Source organism: Vicugna pacos, chromosome 5 (assembly GCF_048564905.1).
Source record: "Vicugna pacos chromosome 5, VicPac4, whole genome shotgun sequence".
Classification (NCBI taxonomy): Eukaryota; Metazoa; Chordata; class Mammalia; order Artiodactyla; family Camelidae; genus Vicugna; species Vicugna pacos.
The window spans coordinates 29,361,843-29,386,286 of record NC_132991.1 but is presented as its reverse complement, the minus strand read 5'-3'; the positions used below and the strand labels follow the sequence as shown (position 1 = coordinate 29,386,286).

Genomic DNA, 24,444 nt, shown 5'->3' with positions numbered 1-24,444 from the left:
TTTTAAAATCACAGATAGTAACAATTGTCCATGTACTCATTTAAGTAAAAATATCTTTTACATATTTGTCAAATAGTTTAATACATGTCAAGATACATATGTAGATATAGATATATCTTTATATATATTATCTTTATCAAAGATCTTTAAGCAGAAGCACTGATATAATACTAAATTTGGCAACAAAGACAAATCATGTAAGATTGATAAAAGATTTAACTTACATACTTTGAGTAATTGTGTGGAAAATACATTATTAGTTAGGTTATGTATGAACTCTGACAGTTTTATTTTTAAAAGAAGAAATCAACAGATGATGGTGTCTTTTCAGTTTGGGGTTTATGTAGACTTCCATTTGCAGCAGTTAAAAAGTGGAAATGTTTGGTTTAGGGAAGGATGTTTCCCTGTGTAGTCTGACCACCTTGATCTAAATTCTTGGTTTTGGTATTGGTCAACATTTTGACTGCCATCTCTGCCACTTGCTAATCTCCCTAAGCCTGGGCTCCCTCTGTAATATGGAAAGAGTTCTGGTCTTAGTGTTGTGAAGGTTAATTAGGATAATGGATACTAAGTGCTTAGGGCAATTTCTAGTTTCCTATTAGGTAACTACTGTACCTTTAACAGTTTGGAATTAAATAACTTACACACCTGTTATTCTTAAAATTTGTACAATTTCCTATCAGACGTTTAAAAGTAAGGAATTGGATGATGCTCAATTACCTACTGTTCAGTGATAACTGGTGGTAGTGATACGAGATTTATTTCCTTCAGATTTTTTTAATATACAGATATAACATGAATATTGTGTGTGTAATTAGTTTGAACAACTCTACTATACATTCATTATCCTGCCATTTCTACTTCATTTATGTCATGAGAATTTCATCATATTGTAAAATAGTCTTTGAAAGGAAATGTTTCATATTTCATCATATGAATGTTCCATAATTTGTTACATTTTTTTCTCTATTGTTAGGCACTTAAATTTTACTTTTTCCTATTGAGAATGCTTTTGTGAACAGTTTTATACATAAACCTGTCTTTATCTCTGATCATTTTTTAGGATGTATTTCTAAAAGTGGAGAAAGGGGTAGAGAGTATTGACACTTTAAATATTTTGAAACTGATTGCTAAATTACTGTCTATGGGCACTCACTATATAATTGTTGAGCCCCTTTCATGTGACAGGCAGTGTTCTCAGCACCAGAGACAGAACAGAACCAAAAAGCACAGGTGTGCTGTGTATGAGAGTATGGCATCACTGCTATAGCACTGACATTAAGTCTTACTGATTTTTTAATCTTTGTTGTTTAGGTAGATGAAAAATGATCTCTACTTTTAGTTTACTGTTCATAGCTTTTTAGTTGAGAACTTAATCAAAAGATTTTATTTTCTTTATAGATTATGCCAAGGACTTGAATGGATGATGTCACGGCTTAAGATTAGATGATCTCTACTGACCTCTTCTCATAGACTTTGTATAAAGTGCTGGACTTTACATGAAAGCTGCAAAACTTAATGGTTTAGATATATTTATAATAAACTGAATTAAACATTTAAACTTTTTCTATAAGAAGAAAAATTAAGACCACTTATTTGAAAACAAAGATGAAGTCTCACCTTCCAATCTGCTTTCTCATTAGTTCCTTCCAAAGCAAAGTCTTAAAGCTGTGATTGACACTTTTCTCATAATGAATCCTCTCAGGATGTTGTGTAGCCTGTGGTAAGTACAAAGGGAGAGGAAGACATTTTTAACTTTAAGAGCTTTATTATTAGTATAACCCTCCCTAGTTGAATGTTGTTCTCCTCTTGTTCCATTAAGTCAAAATACAAATCAGCACAGTTACTCAGTTTCCAATATTTTAAAGTGTAATGTTACTTATGAAAAGTATTTTGCCTAAGGTTGTTTATGTATTGTGTGTATACCTCAAGTTCCAGTTAATGGCTTTGATTTATGTTCTAAAAAAGCGAGTAACACACAATTTAATAATATCCTTAGTTATAACCATAGTGAGATGAGTACTGGCATTGGTGGTAACTGCCATTTTGTACTTGCCGTATGTTCTCTGTATCAGACTAATCAACCCCCCAACTCATTGAGCTGCTCTTTTGAAAAAAAAAAAAAGAAAGACAGAAAAAGGAAAAAACTTGACATTGTCTACCTAATTTTTTGTTGACCAAATCACATACATGGAAACAGGTAATCCAGCTGAGTGGAAAATCTATCATATTCTTGACTTAGTATTACTAATGGACAGAATTGCATGTTGAGCAGTTACCAGATTGTTCCCTTTATTGGACCTTATGCCATCTAAATTACTGAGTAAATTGTTAATCCATTAATCAGTCAATCATTACTTGTGATTAAAGTCATTAAGTGATTTTTTTTAGCATTAATTGGAAGCTGTTGTGTGAAATATATCTATCCAGAGAAATGTCACCCTATAAATATTATCAAATAATTTAGCCAAAGTCTTCTTAGATATTAAATTATAGGTCAAGCATTTAAAGTGAATTTGAGATGAAATGTAAAGCATATTTTCTAAGCAACAAAGATAATTTCTTAATTTGAAAGTTTCTTATTTCTTAAGAGTTGGAATAGTTGAGTTTTTTTTGTGGTTTGTAAGTTTTCTTTTAGCTGCTCACTCCATAATGCATTGTTTGACAGTTAAAGAATACAAACCTTTTTTTAATGCTTTTAAGAATTTGGTTTAAAAATTGATCAACTTAATGTTTTATTTTTACTAAGAAGTAACTTGGCCCCAAAACCTTTTATATTTGTTAGGGTTTTGTTTTTGTTTTTGTTTTTTCCAGCATCTGAAAGTCTAAGATATTTCTTTTGCAACTGAAAACAAACTTACCCTAAATGTGTTAAATCGTATTCTTGTGTACTCTGTTGGTATATCTGTCATTCCCTGAAAATCTGATGGCTAATCCAAAACTGGCATGCTTTAGAATATTCAAGGAAAAAAAAACTACTTTTAATACCAGCCTTTTAGATTTCAAAGATTTTCATGAGAAATAATAGTATGTACTATAAGCATTGACAAAACTTTGAAAGTTCCTTTCTATAAAATATAAAATACTCATTATATAAATCCAAGTCAGACATGGCAGGTCAGTGTTAAACATAGGATGTTTTGTGTTTTATATTATAATGTTCAAAATACAAGTATAACCTTTTAATATTTGTCAACTTGCTTTTACAAAAGTAAATCTTAATTACTAAGCTTTTTTTGTTCATATGTCCTCCTACTTCTTCAGATCACTATAAGAAGTTGCTTGTATGTTAAAAACCCAAGTCTATTTTGTAGATGTTGCAGTGTCATCAGAGACAAATTTTCTGTAAAATAGCCCAGCAAAGACATCTTTTATCCTTTTTATCTTTTAATTTGAATAATCATGGTTTAGTCCCTTGGGTTGCTGCCACATCGGTTCAACAGTATACCAGCACATTCCCTTGTCATCATGGTGTTGGCCAAAATTTATTCTTAATTGGATGTTTAAAGCATGCCCTACATTGTTACAGTTGGTTTAGTGATTGACATGGCATCATAAGAGTGCATGAAATCTTATGCCACATTTACAAAACATGTTTTTTTGGTCATATTCTATCCTCTAGGCCAAGCACTAGAAATAAGGGTGATACCTTTATACTTGTGCATAAAACCAAAATTATAATGGAGAAAAATGTTTTTAATTCATGTATGAAAATATAGCAAAATCATTTTAACAGTATTACTTCCAAATAACACGTAGAGCCTCATGAATAGTCTTGTTGGCAATTTATGTGTAGTTTAAGTAGAATTAAGCAAAGGGCAAAGCTTTTGGTTTTTTAATATGCTACTTTTGGGTGTAAACAAACATCTTATTTAGGGTTATTATGCTCAGCTTTGAAAAGAACAAAGCTTCATACCTCTGTACATGTGGCTGGATTTACATATTCTGTGTTTGATACTAATTTTGAAAGTCAAATTACTTCTCTTGATATCTTGGTAAAAGTAACCATGTTGCTATAAGCCTTTAAATATGTTTAATTTTGTCATATAGCATTTAGAAAGTATATCTTATGCATTATAATGAGGATTCTTGTTTGACATTTTCAGTTCTATCTTCTTTGGCCCTCATAATGGGCAAAGAATTACAATGGAGGCAGGTGGTTTGGGAGGCAGGGGAAGGGAGTATGACATTTTGCCTTAAGAATAAAAAAAGTGCTTCAGCACTGCTGTCTGGCATTTTTAATGGAGGTAATTAAAATGATTTTAGGAGCATGGTATGGAATAGAAGAGGAATTTCTCTTTTCTGGTCTTCGAGAAGTGCCTAACAGGTAGTGACTGAGATCACAGAGAAGTGCAGGGCACTTAAGGAAAGTCAGGAAGGCCCTGAGATGTCCTTTTCTTTTTTGTCTGAGTGTATAGTATTAAGATGCCTAGAAATGGGATTCTGTTGTCCCCTCTTACAGGCACTTTGCAATTCTTGCTGTGACTACAGCAACCACATACAGTACAGACAACCTCAAAATTTGTTTATATTACTGTAAATAGAAAAACTAGACAGCTTTCTAGTTTTCTCTGCTGACATTTTTTGAGAATATATCTGTAAATTTTGTATGTAGGGGATGGCAGCACATCCCGTATTATCTGTGGACTTTGGGTCATCTTCTCTCAATTGCCCAGTTGTATCCTGGAATCAATCCACTTTTCAAGGCTGGGTAGAGACAAGGTTTCTTTGCATGACTTAACTCTGAAACTTCCCACTGTCCAAGTATAATCTGGAACTTCTTGCTTGAGGATTGGCTTTCCCCATAACTCAGCCATCCTCCTGTCTCTTTGTTCCCTGTCAATGAAGATATGCTGTCTTGGTCTTGGAGATATTCGCAACTTTACCTATATCCATTGTTCCCCAAACTACTAATTTCTAAGTAGGTTCTCTAGTTTTTTGCTGTCCTCCCACCACTGGCTTGATTCATTGATTTGCACTTCACTCATTGGAGAGTATTGTCAGAATTGAGTACATCACAAGACTGGCTTGCTGTGTGCACAGCATATAAATACCAGTAGAGTCCTTTAAATTATACTGTATTTAACATTTTAATACTTCTTAATTTTAGCTTCATATGCTGAAAAGTCGATTCAGAAAGATAAGAGAAGTACCTAGACTCTGCCAGCTCCTTGAGCTACCAGTTAGACATGAAAGGGATAAAGTTAAATGTGTATTATCTTCATTACCAAAAGTGGGTTACGTTTTGAAGAGTATCAGTACAAATAGTTTGAGTTGGAAAAAGTCACCAAACCAAATTCATATGTAGTGTTTAACATGAAGACATCCCCCCATCCTTAAAACCGTAGATCACATTCCATTTTTTTTCTCGTTTACCTAAAGAACTAAGATAAACATTAGCTGTCTAAAGGAATTAATAATGAGAAGCCTGTTTTTACAAAATGAACCTGTTGAAATAGACTTTAAAAGATATCAAAAGTATTAATCATCATGATTGACACTGTGTAGATGCAGGCATAATATAGAAAATACTTTTTTAATGTTACACTTATACAAAAATGAAACTTCTATATTATGCTCCCTCAAAGAATATATGATCATATTAAGACCAGAATGGTGGAGTAAAGGAAAGAAAGACAGAATTTTAAAACTTCGAATGCTAAAGAGTGACTGCTTCCATTGAACCCTAAAATTGTGTGTGGAATTATGAAGAAATTGTAAGAGAATACAGTTGGGTAAATTATGCAATATTTCTTATCAGTTGTCTAGCCTTTGTGTATTATTCTAAAAACTGAAATTTAAATCTTTATGGTCTTGCCTGCTAGATATTCTGTTCTTTGGTAGAAAATTCCCATAGTCTGTACTCAAGAAGTGCCTAAAATTGATTTGTGTTGATTTTTAAGTCCATCTAATAAATTATATGTGTTTTCTATGGTATTATATGTGCTTGGCTTACTGATGATACAGCCCTGAGGGTTTTCAAGTCACAGTTTTTTTGCTTTGTTTGATTAAAAAGCCTTGAAATGGAGAATACCTATCATAATTCTGAATAAACCATAGGGTAAGGAAGCATGAACGAAACCATTTTTTCTCTTTCTTAATACAAATATTTCATTATCCCAGTGTTAGTTAATGCAGAGACTAGAAAACTGAACTCTATTTCTGTTTTTTTAAAATAGTTTAAACAGACAAAATTCTGTTTAAAATTGTGTGTTTTAAAACCTTAGTAAAAATGTGTTGCTTGTGTAGGAGGAGTCTCTTAATTCTTCTCATACTTAATGGTTAGTAATTTTGAATCATATTTAGATTTTGAGCCACTTATGTGTCAACACACCAAAATCCTTCCTCTTTCGATTCTCCTTAGAAAACAAAATACTTGATAGAACTTTATTATGTTTCTCATATATCCTTTCTTCCTTCCTTCCTTCCTTCCTTCCTCCCTCCCTCCCTCTGTCTCTTCCTTCTTCCCTCCCTCTCTGTCTTCCTTCCTCCATCCCTCCCTAACCATAGAACATGACTGTAAACTGAGGGCAAAGGCTTGACTGAATTTTCAGTGATTCACAGTTACATTTTGTTTATATTTTAAATCATCTTGCATGGAAAGTGAAATGTATATATGATTTTAATTATCGTAATATATACTGTTTTCTTCCAAAACTTCTTATGTTGGTGATAGAAAGAATTCCTCTAATTATTTTTGCCTGAAACTAATCCTTCAGATTAAAGTAGCTTTTCTTATGTATGTCCCTCTGTGGTTCCTTGAGAGGAGGTGATACCTGCAGAGCACTTTTAAAGATGTTTTCTGGGTTAATGTAACACAAGATAACATATTGAAGAGGAAGCTGTAATTATGTCTAATGAGGGCTCTTTTGGTTGCTAGAGATGAAAAAATGTATATTAATTTTAATTTGTGCTTGAAATACATTTTACTAACTTGATTTTTAAATGTGACAAACTCATCTTGTAGATATTAATCTTCCTTGCTTATTGTATTTTCGTAGAGAAACCTGGATGATTGACATTTGTGCTCTATGTATATTGACATAGTTGAAGCTGCATTTAACAACAAATTAGAAACCTTTTGAAAACTTTTAGGTTTGTTGTATTGGAATTTCTAATATGATAAAAGGTTTTGACTCAAGTTTTGTAGGCAAGAAGAGGTGGGAAATTTGTCTTATCTCTTTATCATTTTGTTACCTTGTATTTCTCTATATCCTAGGAAAATTTTACACTCAAGGAATATTCCAAAAAGTGATGATCTTAGAGCACTTGGGTGCTTTTGTGTTTCATCAGTGCTGACATGTTAGGTACCTAGGGAAATAATGCTTCAGGGTCTTCTTGACAAGACAGCTTCCTGGGTGGCTGGGGGATAGTTATGTTTGCGCTTAGGTTGGGACAGAGTGGCAGATGGTGTAGGGACCTCTCCATTGGTGAAGCAGTGCAATCAGCTGCTTTTCAGGTGTGTTACTTCATTATACTTGTAACATCACCCTTGTATCCATAACTGACTGAAATGTCAGGCTCCAGAACTGTAAGGTATTGGGTCAGGTGACCAGTAGTAGGACTTTGTTTATAATGAAATAAAGGAATAATGTTAAGTAAGGTATACTTGGGGGAAAATGAGAAATATGATTTTACTGGTGAATTTCCATGTTTAAAATTATATTAACTTTTTTTTAAGTTGCATGTTAACCTGGGATAAAATATTGTCTCTGCTTTATGCTTTGAGTAAAAAGAAAAAAATAGATGAGTTAATTGTTACCCTATTATGTACTGTTACACACGCCTTTTCTTTTAGAAAAGGTTAATTATAATTACTATTCACACATCATGTTGTCAGTGTTTTTTTTCTAGTTTCTTCTCCTAACGTGTGCAGATTTGGTGATGGCATAGCTCTATTAACTGTCCAGGGCTGGGATCTACCAGGGCAGGTGAAAAGGTGTGACAGCCTTATTGTGCAAATAAGAAGATTGTCCTCATCTTCTCTAGGCATCTTTTTATGGAACTTAGTCAGCTAATAGCATTCTGTCTTTTACTTCTGGGTATTTGAATTGTACATGGACCTGATAAATAGGGACGTTTGTGTGATTAATTTGTCTTAAAATGTAAGGAAAGTCCAGTCATTTTAAATGAATATTATTAAAGTGAACATTCATGAGAATGGTTGATAGTAAACAGAAGAAAGTTGCAGGTGGTGGTGGGAAGTCAACCCACACATACACTTATTTGAGTTTTGGTCTTTCTCCCCTCCTGGAATGTAAGCTCCAGGACACCAGTGACCATGATTGTTGTGTTTACCAAATTATATCTCTCAGTGCCGAATGCAGTGCCTAGTATATAATGTTTGTTCAATTTATGTGTTGATAAATGAATGAATGAACTGTTAATAATTCTGTGAGTTTTTCTCCATGGATAAGTAAATTTTTCTTACCTATGTGATCGTAGCATACTGCCTCATTTAATTCTTATCTCAGTTTAATTCTTATCTCAATTTTTATTTAATTCTGCCTTATTTCAAAAGAAATTCAATGTGATTATATATTTTTCTGATTAGTTCTTCTAGTAGAAATAAGACCTATTTCCCTAAAAATGGCCTAAAAGCATCATGCAGTGCAAATAAATACGTACAAATTTTATTTCTTTGAAATCTGTGTGAATCTGCATCTGGGAATGTCAGGAATGTCAGATGTTTGTTGTAAGCCTCTGCAGACATTAAAATAGTAAATGGTACAACAGCTCTTTGGGAGAAGATCTGTGTCATCTTCTTGATCTTTTATGCCCTTCCCATTTTTAGTTTCCACATGTGGAATATCCTCTTGGTGGTGGTGAGATAACCTTTGTCCCAAGAAAAGAATGATGTTTTCACAACGTAAAATAGCTTCTGGCAGGCCTTTTGAATATGTTCCTTGTGACTGGAACCAACCTTTTGAGGATTCCAATGAGTTGGGCTGCATAGTGACCTTACGTTCTACATTACAGCAAATCATTCTATATCAAAATGGATGAAATCTTTTGAAACAGATCCAATGCTTGGATTCTTCTAGTATTTAAATCCCCAAATAATATTCCACCGTATTTCCATTATTTTCTTGTACAAGGAATATTTTCCACTGCAAGTTTTTTTCATAGTTCAGAGCATTTCTCTTGGCTAGAATCCCAGAAGAGAAACTACTGGATTAAATGGTTTGATGCAATTTGAGAATGCCTATTATTCCATATTTAATTAATACTGTGTATTAAGGAAAAAAAACTTTTCCACTCTAATAAAAGGAAAGCATGTTGTCTTATTTTGCACTTATTTGATTGAGACTTTTTTTTTTAATACGCTTCAGTTTCCTCTTATTCTTTTGTTTTGTTCATTTGTTATTAGGATCTTAGTGTTTTTCTAGTGAATGGATTAAATTCTTTAACTAGTAAATATTATCAGTCCTTGACCATTAGACTTCCCAATTTGCCCCTTTAATTTTTATAATTATCCTTTTAGCATATAAAAGTGTTCATTAATGTAAAAAGTTCCATAAGAAATGCATAATTTCTTTGAATGAAAATCAGGAAAGAGATACAATAAGCAAAAAAGAAAATTAAAATCATTCATTGTCCCATTATGTTAATAAAACCAGTAACAACACTTTGGAATGGGTATATATTTGAATCAATATTTCGAACACAGAATTCCAAAACACTGGATAATTTTCTAACAACATACTTAATGAACATCTTTTACGTATAAAACATTAATTTAATGGATGTATTGTGTTTGCCTGTTTGGATTATCATAATTTATTTAACCAGTCTTCTGTAGATACATATTAAGTTGTCGCTTACTTCTCACCATTAAAAATAATACAGTTAATAATTGAATTTATTTTTTATTCAACTTACAAGTTGAATTTGCTGTGTAAACATGTGTGGATTTTTAAAAGGCATTATTGACATATTGCCCAATTGTCTTCCCAGAAGAGTACCCAAATCCTGGTTAGTTCTTTGCTCAAACACATGGCATCTCTGTACTGAGACATTTCATATTACATTACGATTTGTTAACCTGCCCACTACTCTTCACAGGCCATCACTGCTCTCCCTATGCTGTGCTTTATGTTCACTTGTTTGCCCTCATCCAACAAAGGGCAGCACAGAACTTCTCTCTACCCTTGAGTTTTCTGTGATCTTTAGCCTTTAATTGTTGTGCAAAGTTTACTTGTTATTCCACTTGTAATGTATCCATCCTATGCCAATCATTGACTCTTTTGCGAAAGAATAGAAGGAGAAAAAAACTTAAAAATATTCTTCCAGCTGATCTTTTTTTAATGTGGGGGAAGAGTGATCCCTAACACAGTCATCTAACAGGTGACCTGTCTTCTGCCTCAATGCTTTCCTGCAAATGTAGCAGTCTACAATTATCAGCCTTCAATCCGAGTCCTTTTACTTTTCTTTTAAAGGTTCTTCATTTAATAGTTTATATTCATTTTAGTAATATAGACTGTACTCTTTCCTAACTGTGACTGAAATTCTTATCTTATTATCTCTTGTAAGAAATTTGCTTTTGATGAACAAGTTGAACAAGTTTTGAACTTGTAGGAACACATCTTTGTTTATTTCAAGCATTACCTGTTTCATTCTTTTAAATTCTTAGCTAATCTCTGGGTGAAAAGTGATACCTCATTTGTGTATTTGAGGTATGAGATTGAACATCTTCATAGATTTTTGGTTATTTCTATTATATAAATTTTCTCCTTTGTGCATTTCTATCTCCTTTGTACTGCTTTGTGAAAGTTGTTTTAAAGCACAGTGATCTTTTGCCATGTGTCATTAAATTTTTTACATTTGTGGTATCAAGTGGTATATTAAGTTGGTTGCAGAAGAATTAAAAATTTTAGTTGGATATATTAGGCTTTCTTTATGGTTTATCTCTTGTTCAAAATTTTTATGATGGAGGAGATGGAAAATAATTATAACTAATGGCTGTAGGATATTTTTATCTTTTCCCTGAGTGGATGATAGTGACTTTCTTTTTTCCTTTTTTCCCCCAATGAACTGTTTGCAGTTGATGTGATAGGATTAATAAAGAGGAAATGATTGGCTTTTCAATCTACTGGAATATATGTCCTGCATTTCCTTTAAGTGTCTTTAACATCTTACCTTTTTTGTAGGATCCTACTTAAGCCATACATTGCATACAGTTTAAAGGTAAAAAGTATTGAAAGTCCTGTGTTAATCCATTCAAAATATAGATCCAGTGTCCATTAATGTCCAGAATATTAAGGGATTTGTTAAATTATAAGATGAAACATGCTGCCATTAAATTTTTTTTTACAAGGAGATTTTAACAACATGGGTAAATAATTGATGGTTGTGACATGTTAAGTGGGAAAAAAGGATACAAACTTTTACATCTAGTATGATCTCAACCGTGGGAAAAAAGCATAGAGAAAAGGAAGAAAATGTATCATAACATTATGTATTATAGGTTGTTGTAAGATGACAGCATTATGGCTGATACTTTTCTCATTCTTTATACTTTTGTACATGCCAGATAATTCTATATTTAGCATGTTACGTTAATACTTAGAAAACAGTGTTGGATCAATTTTGTTTGTTTTTAAAGAATCATCTTAATGAGGGGTGGGAAAAATACAAAAATATTTCTAATTTATAAGTAAATAAGATGCAACTCATTTGTTTTCTCTTCATCTAACTGTATTTAGGGGCATTATTGAGGAGAGATCAAGGTGATTAGTAAAAATTAATTCACTGATACAATACCATTTGCAAACTTCAATTGCAAAGTTGAATAATTTTGATAGAATTCTCTCCAATCATGGTGGATGTAAAGGTATGAACTACTCTTTTAGCTTATTGTTGATATTTTACTACTTTTGAAGGATTCTTGACCATAGGTAATATCCATTCAGATGGTTGTTTTCAAAAGATACAAGCAAAATGCAGTGAGAGTTAGAAAAAAAAGTAGTAGTATCACCAGTTGGGTATTCAAGAAGTGTTTGTATTAGTATTAGTATATAGTAAGCCAAATACTGGACGGAGAGACAACTGGGTTATAAACTTGGGTCTGCTGTATAAACATTTTCAGTGCTTTAAGACCTCAACTTCCTTATTTTTCAAAACTTTTTTAGCAATGGAACCCTTTTTTCATAAATGATGTTCTGTGGAACCTTGTAAAATAAAAACAGGTAAAGTTGGTGTTTTTTTCTGTGCATTTTTCTGTAAGTTCCCATATTTACTGGGTGAAAAAAAGGCAGTATAATTAATGTTTAATTACTTAAAATTTAATTTAATTTAATTTAAAATTTACGTTTATTTAGAATTTTTTAATGTGTCCACTTTTTGAAAGTGGGAAAATAATTGACAAAAAGTGGAAAAAATTGATTTACTAATGATAGAAATAAATTTAAAATATGTAGTGGCCTTATTGTACATATAAATGTGTTAACATTTTGACCTCATTTTAATAAAACTTAATTAAAGGATGTATTTTAGAGAGGAAGTAGTAGTCATTTTTTAGGAAATGTAAGATCTTTTTTCAGATTATAAAATCACCTGCTTGTTTTTTGTATTCAATAAATGAAGGCCAAATTAAAATTATTTATGGTTTAATGGATTACTTCACTGAAATTTGCTAGTTGAGAATGTTACTTAATGAAAGTTGTGCATAAATTTATACAACATTTTTCCTGGTGAATGTGGCTCTCAAATGTTTTAATTTTATATTATCATTTAATTAAATAACAAACTTGTTTGTTACAGACAAAATTATTTGCTACCCTTTAAAATGAAAACATTTAAGAAACTATCCATGAAAAAGCAAAGTTGATATATGAATAAAGGTCAGAAGGGAATTAAACCAAATGGTTAGCAGTGGCTTTCTCTAGGGAATGGAATTGTGGAAATGCAAAAGTCTAACGTGTATGCTAGGTATAAAAATGACTTGAGTGTAGCTATAAAATTATTTCATTTTTATTTAATAATTTAATTATCAGATTAAGTTTTTGAATTGGTATTAAACTAATTATAATTAAACAGTATGTGAGTTATAATTTTGGTAGTAAGTTGGAACAGAAATATAAGGAATATATCTAATGAGTAATGAATATAAATAAATTATAATTTTTGACTCTTGACTTAACATCAAAGTTAATTATAGTTAACCTACTGCTTTGAATATTAGAAAACAAGTTAACGCTTTAAACATTAGTAATGTATTAAAATGACTCTTACTTTTAAAGGGGATTCAGGTAGTTCATGTTAAACTTTCTTTTGATTTTAAGTTGCCAGCTGCTAAAGTACAAACGTGAGAACTTTCTGAATACTGTTGCTGTAAACAAGCGTATATTCGGTTCCTGCTACGTGAAAAGGAGCCAAATGTAATGATCGTGGTCTTATTCAAGGACAGAGTGCTGATGATATCATTTCCATAGACAGTACAATGCTGCAGCTGGCTCTGTCAGTCTAGGAGGAGAGCTCACTTAAAAAAAGACCATGAAGTAATTTGCAATTCAGAGGCAGTATTTTAAAGGAAATGAGCTGGAAGTCTACTCATTGAAATCAAAGGAAACCTTGTGCTTTCTTTTTTTTTAGTATTTTTGTTTCTTCAAAGTATAACCATACCAGCTTGCGAAGCCCATGTAAGGAATTCAGGAAAAGGTGACAGTGTTAAGAATCTTGCTTTTTGGAAAAGTTCTTTCGAGGGAGACCTTGGAGGAAAAAATTGTATAGGTGTCTGGAATTTAAGCCTACATTGCTCATTTCATTTAAGACATTTAAGACATGTTTCAGAGATATTTATTAGTTATCTGTTCCCTCACAGTGCAAGGCTGACAAGTATATATGTGCACGAATCCCAACGGCATGAAAGCAGAGTCAGAATTCCCACCCTCCTTGGCTCAAAGGCAGCACAAATGAAGTGAGTAGCATTCAGTGGACCAATAACCTGGCCAAATATCCATTAAGTGCAAACATCTAGCTTTCTTAGGGGACAGTATTTTAGCTACAAATTATTTTTGATACTGTATGTATCTCCTTACTCCCCTTTTCTAGTGTCCAAAAATGTGTCTTTCATCTTCCTCTATTCAATAGCAAAATAAAATTCAACAGATACCTGAGTACCTACCATGTCTTAGAAACAGTACTAGGGGGTCAGGGATGCAGAGAATGAAAGCACATATGTTCCCAAGTTGCTTAATCTTGTGGGGAAGATTTATGACCAAATAGCTTGTGCAGTGTTAGAAACATGACAGATGGAAGTATTTCTGCTTCTAGTCATAAGATTTCTGACCTGCGTACCCTGGTAATGGCCCAAGACCTATTAAGAAATAAATCTGTGCCAGAGCATCTCTCCCTTTTATTACACATAGCATGGTTCTTCTCTTGGGATATTTTTTCATACTTATGTCTACTGACTTCTCTTTTCACCCCTGTACCATGGAAATTCTTGAGACATGCCACCACTCTGCTACTCCAAGTCACTCCGGGTTTTTCCAAACCTCCCTCTCCATCACCTTTTTGCTTTTCATTTAGACTCACGTCACCTACAGACATATGTTGCTTATGTGATTGTTCAGATGTCTGAAATGAGATGTAGATGTCAGAAAAATTCATCTTCTCTACTACCCACCTCTGACTTCTTCCCAGTTTCTCAAATTTCAGTACCATTGATCTTTGTCCTCAGTGTAACAATCTTCTTAAATAGAACGGCCTCTCCTTTTTTCCCCCTTCTCTCCCTTCCACCTTTGTTACCACCATGTCTGTTTCTTTTCTTCTTTCAAACTTTAAACAAACACTCTTGGAAGGTTCTAGTTTGAACTTGAAACTTTATTCCTTCCTTGAGTTTGTTCTTTCAAAATTACTGCTCAGGTTACTTAATAGTAGTCAGTTACATTATCATAAAAGTACTAGTATACCAAGTACTTTACTTTAAAAGTAGATTTAGGAGAACAATGACATTTCAAACATTTGCTAGTGATTATACATTTATAGTAATAATGTTCTATATGCATGCATAATTAGTAATATTCTGTATGCACATATTTCTTGAATTCCTAGTCCACTCAACAGTGGTATCAAAATTAATTCTAAAGTATTGTTTGAAAAGAGAGTGAATAGGGAACAGCCCTGAGTTGAACTTTCACATGTATTTAGAGACTTTCTAGTTGTCTAGACCTTTATTTTTTTCTCCTTCAAATACTAGGACTACCTAAATAAGCCCATTGAATCTTTCAGCATACAAGAACCACGAATTCAACTGAGTACTTTTCTACAGATTTACCTATTCACCTGTAAACCAATACATCTTTTTTCTGTACTTTTGTAACAATTTTTTTTACAACAAAGTAAGCCAGAGACTCCTTGAAGTTGTTTATTTCTCCCATAATTGTCCAAGGCAGGTGTTCCAGTTTGATGGCCAGGTCCTTTCGTCTTGTGACTCTACCATCCCCAAGGTCTTGCTGTCAACTGCATCAAGCCTGAAGACGGGGACAGAGAGCATGGAGGTATGTCTGCTTCTTAAAGGCCTCAGTGCTGGAAGAGGCATGCCTCACTTCTGCTCACAGTCCATGGGCAAGAGCCGGTCACAAGGCCACCTCACGATAAAAGAGAGGCTGGGAAACACAATTCCTGGCTGGACAGCCCCTTCCCAGATACCACAGTATCACAGTCAGTGAGAAGAGTGGGGTTTGGTGACAACCACTCTGTCATTTAGGGCATCTGGACAAGTTAACAATTACACCACCACAGAAGATAGTAAGTTTAACTTGGTTAACAGACTAGGGGACAAGTCAAGAAAGGCTTTGGGGAGGAAGTGGCATTTGAGCTATGTCTTAAAAGAAGAGTGTAAGTTAACCAGTTGGAAAAGAGGAAGAAGATTTTAGAGAAAACATGCAAAAAGATAAGGAAGTATGAAAAAGTAGGGCCTATTAGGGGGACAAAAGTAGTGCAATATAAGTGGATTGTATTGTGAAGCCATGATAAGAAGATGAGCCAAAAGATGTGGCTAAAGAGGCTTCTGACTCAAAGGAAAAACTCATGCATTCAAGATAATTTTGTGGGATGTAGAATCCACAAGGGTTGGATGGGAGATGAGGTCTGAGAGGTAGTGAGAGGCCACATCACCTAGGCCTTGTAAACCATAAGGGAAATTTTGGGTTTTATTCTAAATAAGACTAAACTAAGGACACACATGTATTTATTCAATCACAACAAACATATTCTGACCCTCTTCCCCAAAACACAACATTACCTGAATGATCCATGTCAATGTAGTGTACCGATATGGAGTGCATTATTTTAGAGTAACATTGACTTATTTGATTGAATGTCCTCAGCTGTCTCATGGTGAGAATTAGTTCACATGCAACAGAAGTAAAGACAACAGGTATGGGGAGAGGAGGGAGTGTGAAAATGCCAAATAATGTTAATCTTAATTTTTCTGAACATTTTGGGTATGGTACAAAAGCCAAGCCAGAATTCAGTGTTGGGGGGCAGTCTCCAAAAAGAAAGTTTAACTCTCATGTAAAATCATGGCAGCAACTGTGGCTTAGTTCTCCTGGTGTCTATGAAAGGTATTGTCCCAACAACTCCATGCAGAGATTTTGGGAAGAGTTCAAGAGAGGTTAAAGAGAATTGTGAATTAGAAAACTCTTCTAAGTAGGAATCTGAAAATGCACTTTTCAAAAGTGCCTTCTCTAGACCCAAAGAATAATTTTAGGGAAGGGGAAAGCCTCAGAGTTAAAGAGCAGATTTTGACACAGCTACTTGTAGAATATGATATGAGAGGCATTTCTGAGAGAATTTCCTATTCAAAATGGCAGTATAGCTAATTTTGAACGGCTAATCCCCATAACCCACTGCTAACTGCAGGAACTTTCTAAAAGCGCTTGGTATTAAAATGTCACTCCATTGGTTGGGGTGAAATTTTTCTCTCTTTGAGTACAGTGGGATTGTCCTTACCCTGATTTGGTAGATGCATTGATAACTGAGTAACAGACAGGAATCCCATTTTGTACAGTCTCCTGAAACACCCAGTGCAGCACACAGCAGGTCCTCCTTCTCCTTGCCCACATGAGGAACTGCAACACTTCAATGGACAGCTCAGGTCTCCTTCTCCATTTTCCTTGCTTTCCTTCCCCCAAGCTCAGCAGACAACCTTGCTTCGTATTAAAACAAAACAAAACAAAAAAACAGTCAAGGTTATGAGGTGTTAATTTCTTGATTTTCCTGCCCTCTTAGCTGTATATTTACCTCCCTCTGCCCATTTCCTGAGAATTTGTTTCCTCCGCTCACTGAGGCTGATTCAAGGCTCCTTTCATAACTATACTGTTAATTCCATTTCTTCTTGCATTAATTCCTTAATTGTTTGCTTCCTTCCAAAACGTATTGAGCACCTACTCAAAAAGATCTAAACAGAATGTTAATACTATGTGTGTGCCATTGTGCTTGATGCTGGGAATATACTTGTGATAGTTAAGATGGTCAAGGTGGAACTGCCATGCTAACAGGAAGAATATTCTTTATTGAATTTTTAATTTCTTTCTTTCAAATGGCTTCCTCTCTAGAACCTAAAACTGCATTCAATTCTCTCTAGTAAAGAAGAAAAAGAAAAAAGAAAAATATTTTAAAGTCTCTTGATTTTATGCCCCCTTCTTGATACTACTCATCACTTCCCTTAGCAGCTAAGCTTTTTGAAAAACATGGTATTATTGTGTTTCTAAAACTGGAGTCACATGAACTATTTTTTTTTCACATGAACTGTTTTTAAAGAACTTTGATCTATACTTGCACCCTATGCAGAAATAAACTCAAAATGGAAAATAGACCCAACTGTAAAACATAAAACTATGAAGCTTCATAAGAAGACATAGAAGAAAATTTTTATGCCCTTGGAATAGGCAAAGATTTGTTAGATATATTACCAAAATATGAGCCATAAAATTTTAAAAATGGACAAATTGGTCTGCATCGAAATTAAGAACTGCTATTTGAGAGATGTCTTTGAAAGATGCTGATAAGAGAATGAAGAGAGAAGCTGCACACTGGGACAAAAATATTTGTAAATTGTATCTTATGAAGAATTTACGTGCAGAGTATATCAAGAACTCAAAATGCAGTAAGAAAATAACTCAGTAAAAAAAAAAAAAGGCAAAAGATGTGAACAGACATTTCACCAAAGTAGATATTATGGATGACAAGTGCATGAAAAGTTGCTCAACAGCATTAGTCATTCAGAAAGGCAAATTAAAACCACAAGTAGTTACCATTACATATCCACTAGAATTGCTAAAATTAAAAAAGACTGACTAAACCAAGTATTGGTGAGGATGAGGAGGAACTGGAACTCTCAAACACCACTGATGGGAATGTAAAAAATAATACAACCACTTTGGAAAATTGTTTATCAGTTTCTTAGTAAGTTAACCCTATACCTCTCATATGACCCAGCCATTTCACTACTAGGTATTTACCCAAGTGAAAAAAAAGCAGAACATATGACCTTATGAAAGACTTGTACATAAATGTTCAGAGCAGCTTTATTTGCAGTAGTCCAAAACTGGAAGTGTCCCTCAGCAGTTGTGTGGATAAACAAACTATTGATGCATGGTTCTCAAAAAGATTTTTTGGAAAGTAAATCACTGAGTTACTACATAGTCACTTGAAACAAAATTAACAACAGATAAAACTTGTAAATTGATAGCCACCTTACAAATTTTTCCTGGTTTATGATTGCTGTAATTTTCTTTCCACAAAATTCTTATGCTGAGTGTAAGCCAGACAAAAGAAGACTACATGTTCCCTGATTCCATTTATATAAATTTCTAGAAAATGCAAAGTAATCTAGAATGACAGCAGATCAGTAGTTGGCTAGGAATTGGCAGCTAGGGATGTATGGGAGGTAGGATTATAAAATGGCATAAGGAAACACTTTGGGGTAATCTGTATATTCATTATTTTTATTGCAATGATGGTTTCATGAATACATATATATGTCTAAACTTCGTAAATTATGCCCTTAAATATGTGCAATGCATTATATGCCAATTAATTTACAAATCAAAATTCTAAAACTACAAATTCAGTACCATTCAACAAGATGGACAATGTTATTTGGCTGAAAATAAAATATTTGTGGGTGCAGAATTTTCTCTGGGACCACCCACCTAGCCACCCTCAATACCTAACATGGAGTGTGCTCTCTCTTGAGTCCTACATCCCCTCCTGGATAGTCCTTCCCTTCTTCTGACTCTCTTCTCCCCGATCCTCCCAGCTACTCCACCCCGCAAGGCTCCAGGTCCAATTATGTCTCAGCCTAAGGCATCAGTTGCCGATCATTTTCTGCTCCTCCATGGGCCCCTTGTTAGATAAGGGAAAATGGGAGCTTCTGATCCTACAACTGGAAAAGGAGAAAGAGAAAGGAAGCCACCTGAGAGCAGAAAATCTGAAAAACAAACTGGGACGGTTGCACACGTGCTGGCACACATCCTTTTCCTTATGCTGAGAATATCTGTTTCTGTCACAGCACAGAATGACCCCTTCTGTTACCTTAGCCTTGAGGTACCAGGCTTAAGAAGGCAGGGGGTGGGGAGTCCCACCCTGCCAGGTCTCTCGACCCCTCAAACCCCTCAAGGGCAGTGGACTTGAAGTACAGTCTCTTTTAAATCATTGTACCCTCAATACCCTGTGGTACCTGGCATATGTCAGTTAATAAGTAAACAAGTAAATGAATGAATCAATTAAATTCACTCAATTGTGATGAGCTGAATAGAAATTCAATGATTAAATGGTACAACCCAAATACAATTTAATTTTTGCCTTAATTAATTTATCAGTATCTGTCCATGCACCAACGCTGGGTTAACACCCAACTGATGCCTGTCTTTTCTAGATGTCCTATTATCTGGAAGAGGCTTGGGAAACTGACTTCACACAGGTTTCTGTCAGCTTATCTTACTAAACATCTTTAGAAGTCCACATGTTTTTAAAATAGAAAGTACAGACTCTGTACCCTTGGGCAAGTTGGGTAATTTCTCAGAGACTCAGTTTCTTCAGCTGTAAAATAGCAATAATAATAGCAACAATTTAATAGAGTTGAGGTGAGGATTAACTGAGTCAGTCCACATACAGCGCTTGGCACAGTGTGTGTCACCAAGTAACAGCAAGCATTGACTCCTTTGTCTCCTTGTCCTATTATTCCTACTATCCCCACCACCAGCCTTGCTCATGTCTTTGCTTTCTATTTTCTGTTAAGGTGTGAATGTAGCCTTGCTTAGCTGGAGGAAGTATTCTGAACTCTGACCGTTCTCTTAAGCTCACTTAAGAAATTGCCATCTGACATAATTTCACCTGGGATCTCCATAGCACACTATTGCTTTTTGTTTAAAATTAAATAGAATAAATTCGAATGACTTACCGACTCCTGGCACACAGAATTTATCCTTTAGAGGGGAAAAAAAAACCACACCATATTCTCAGGAGGAAAATAGCACTAAATTAGGATGTATTTTTGGTCTTACAGAGTCTACAAAATGTGTTCTTGAATTTCTAGTTACCGAGGCAAAAAAGTGGATTTCCAAAAGGGAAGGGACCACGTGGTAGATCTGTGAGGGGAAGAATGACCTTGCCCTTGGGCCCCATCTCTGCAGGGAAGGTGGTGTAGGCTGGTGGTGGCCAGCTAGGGTTTTAACTGGATTCACTTTTGACTCTTCTCTTCATCTCTTACTGGTTGTAGGATTTGAAGCATATTATTCTCTCAGCCATCTCTTAGCTTCACTTTTCTTCTTTATGAATGAGAATAGCGTCTACTTCAGAATGAGAATGAAATGAGGTCATGTAAGTGTGGAGGGAATAAAATTTAATTAAAATAACCTAATTTCAGACTCTTCCACATGAAAGGTCCTCAACAGAGGAAAATTTATCCCTTTGATTAGGAGAGGATATTGATGGGCCATCTACCTGGGACAGGCAAAGTCCAGGCCCAGTTGGATAGGAGAGATTCAGATAAAGTGGGTATAAAGGTAGCTGGTCTGAGTACTGAAGCAATGGGAGTTTCAAATTTTCTCCCTGAAACCCGAGAAAAGGAGTTTGGACCTGGAACTAGAGGGAAAAGCAATGGGGAATAAGCCCAGAGTGCTCTTCCCAGTGGGCATATTGGAAATAAAGTGAGGGTTGCTTTCTCTTCGGTGCTCCCTTTACTTGTTACCCTTTCCTGTGTCTTCAGTGGGGCTTTACAGCTTCCTTAGACTTGTATTAACACTGCCTTAGGAAATCAAGGGAAGGTCATGTTCAGAGCAAGCTGGGGCAGCCCACAGGACTTCGATGGGGGATCAAGTGTTGTGTCTAGAGCAGAGATCAGGAGCAAGTGGTGAGAAGAACCACTGGGAAAATATAACTTCCTCTCTGGCCCTCCACTGAAATATGAGGAAGGGAGCTAGACTTTCCTAGTTATTAAATTGTTTGCATTTTACAGTCTTTGCATCCTCTTGAGCCCAGAGGGCTGGAGGACTTGGGGACAAGTGGAGTAAATATACTTTATACTGAGCACTTTTTACTGTTACCACCTTAGAATAAGGTACTAACTCCTTTAAGCTGGACTATTGCAGTTGCCTCTTTACATAATTGCCAGAAGAATATTTTAAGCATAAAATGGATCAAGCCATCACCCTTCTTATATCATTTCATTGGCTTCCCATTTGCCTTGGTTAAAATCCCAACGCTTCTTTTGACCTATAAACCCACTTGCTTCCATGAGCAGCCTCACGTGGTACCCAATGGCCCCCCTTCACCAATAGTGCTCTGGGACCCAAGGGGTCTGTACACACAGCCTTCTCTCTTCTGAGGTCCTCCTCCTCCTGTTCTTCATGTGTCTGGCTCATCCCACTCAGGTCTCAATACCAATGTCACCTTGGGCATCTTTCCTGGCCAATCTAGATAAATAGGTCTCACCATCTGGTCCTTGCTATTATCTATGGTGATACCCTTGCTGTTTCTTCATCACACTCACCCAGTTTTGTGATTATTTACCTTTTTGCTTTCTTATTTCCTATCTGTCTTTGAGTATTTCACAAATCCCACCATGCATCTAGCACCTGCTTTTAGTGCCTGCACCCTAGGAGGCATGCAATAAATATTTGAAGGATGGAAGAGTGAATGAACATGTGTCCAGAGTAACACCATCCAACAGAAATACAACGTGGGCCACATATGTAATTTTAAATTGTCTAGTAGCCACATGTAAAAAGAAAGAGTAAAATTAATTTTAATAATGTATTTTATTTATCCAGTGTATCCAGAATCTTATCATTGCAACTATAATCAACATAAAAATTATTGAGATATTTTACATTCTTTTGTACTAAGTCTTCAAAATCCATTGTATATTTTACACTTTCAGCACATCTCAGTTTGAACCAGCCACGTTTCAAGTGCTCAGTAACCGCATGAGGAGCCAAGCTCTTGTACGGGACAGTGCAGGTCTTGAGCATACAGGTGCTCAATATGGGATAGCTGTCAGATAATAAAAACAATGCAAAGTTTCCGAAGAAGAAAGGTGTATTTTGAGAGCTGTGGAGAAAAGCTGTAGCCAGTGGCCAAGTCAGCAATACCTGAGGCTTCACTCACCTGCTAGCATCTGGAACAACCGGGAGACCTCACACGCCCTATTGGATGAGTAAGGCCACCGGAAGAGGAGTGAGATGGACACTTGTGCAAAAGCCCTTGCCTTCCAGACACCTGCAGAGAAGAGTGGAGAGAGAGGGCACCAGAACAACAGGCTTGTTGCGTGGGTGGAAGGAGACAGCGGGCAGCAGGCTTTGCCGGAAAGGTCTCTGCCAGCAGAGTATCTCAGAATGGAATCCATCCAGACACCATCAGAAATCTTGCTGAAGCATACTGTTCCTGGGGTTTGTTGGTGGCAGAGTATGTAATGCTGATAGTTTCTTCCTTCCTATAAAACTTCCTGTGGCTAATTTGTGGCCAGCATACTTCAGTTAGGAAGTTGAAACTAGCCAACTAGGCTGTCTACTGAAGAGTTTCAACAAATTTTCAGGGTAGGAAATTTCCTAAGAAGTGATTTAGATGCAAGCCTCTCACTAGATGTGCTTGAGGGAGGAATCCATTATATGTATTTAAAACTCAGTTGTAATATGAGAGTAAAATATGTGTCATACGAAGAGGTAAGCTACTTACTCTGGTGTCCAAAGCAAGAACTGTCTCCCACCCACATTTAACTAATGATTACGTTTCATTGCTCAGCGTCATCATCATCATCTTATCACTGTGAGTTCCTGAATCAGAAGGATGAAAGGGCAATTAGTGCCAAGTTACCCGAGTCTACCTCTCTGCTCTTACCAAGCAGTCTGGGTGATGGGTTCTAAATCATTTTGCACAGAAAGTCCCAAAGGTGTCAGTGGGGATCTGTAAGGAGGAGCAAGTTTAAGATCATTTAAGGGAGAATTCCGCATTGCAGATCTGAGAACCCAGTCCACAGCCCAGAGTGAAGAGTTTTAACACATTGACTTCTCCAGAAAATGAAGACCCACTCCTTGCAAGTTTCAAAGAATATCTGCCAGTAACATTTTGTTGGAGATCCATGATTTACAAAAGGTCCAGTAATTTTGGTGAGAGTTTTTCAAAGCCTGGTGAGGAAGGTAAGACTGTTTCCCAGCACAAAGAAAGCTGCTAATTTGATAAAATATCAGCTGTGTTTGACAACAAAGAGAAACACGCCATGAAAGCCCAACTGTTCCTTTCAGACGATATTAATAGAAAACTGGCAAACAAGGAAGATTAGTAGAAGAATGTTCTACCAAGTAGATCCAATTTCTCCAAGGAAATGTTAATCCATACTCACTACGGTCTTTCACATTTAAAAAAAAAAATGAGTCATTATCTCACTGATTATTTTAAGAGATTTTATAAAGGTTAACCTGTGTTCGAGTCAAATGAATCTTTTTGATTTCTTTTTTCCCCTTCAGATATTTGTAAAGAACATTACAGATATATTCTTAATGAAATAAAATTTTAAAATACGCTTTTAAGTTATTATGGGCCCTTCGCCGATTTCATTCCTCTTTCCCTCCTGAACTATATTATGATGTCTCAGCTCCTTACATGTTTTCTACTTGCTATGTATGTGTGTGTCTAGAGATGAAATACGGTATAGCCTTTGCATTTAAAAATTTTAAATAAATGGTAACTACTGCTAACACTTTGTGTCTTCTTGCAGAAATTTCTATGAATGTGCAAGCATATATAATTTTTTTATTTAAATAAGTTCATACACACATTTCTACAACTTGTGTTTTTCACTTAATATATCTTAGGTATCTTTTTATATTTATCCATATCAATCTACCTCATTTGGTTTAACAGCTCAAGATATACCTCAATTTATTACCCCAATTTCTTATCAATGAGCATTTAAGTTGTTTACTTTCTCCTGTT

General features: G+C 35.2%; 1 protein-coding gene across 4 annotated transcripts in view; it reads left to right on the top strand.

Moving 5' to 3' along the window:
- The window catches only part of ARL5A (ARF like GTPase 5A), a 39,690-nt gene extending 15,484 nt beyond the window's left edge, over window positions 1–24,206 (top strand). The window contains exons 6-10 of one of the 4 annotated variants that reach the window (XR_012072580.1): window positions 1,402–1,723; window positions 12,132–12,188; window positions 13,823–13,918; window positions 15,395–15,503; window positions 22,394–24,206. Coding sequence is in view for 1 of the 4 variants with exons in the window: in XM_006196161.3 (XP_006196223.1) it covers window positions 1,402–1,450 (49 nt within the window). In the remaining 3 variants the exon portion in view is untranslated. Of the gene's footprint in view, window positions 1–1,401; window positions 7,830–12,131; window positions 12,189–13,822; window positions 13,919–15,394; window positions 15,504–22,393 lie in introns of those variants that run through there. The other 3 variants (XR_012072582.1, XR_012072581.1, XM_006196161.3) reach the window with 3 other exon arrangements.
- The last annotated feature ends 238 nt before the right edge of the window (window positions 24,207–24,444 follow it).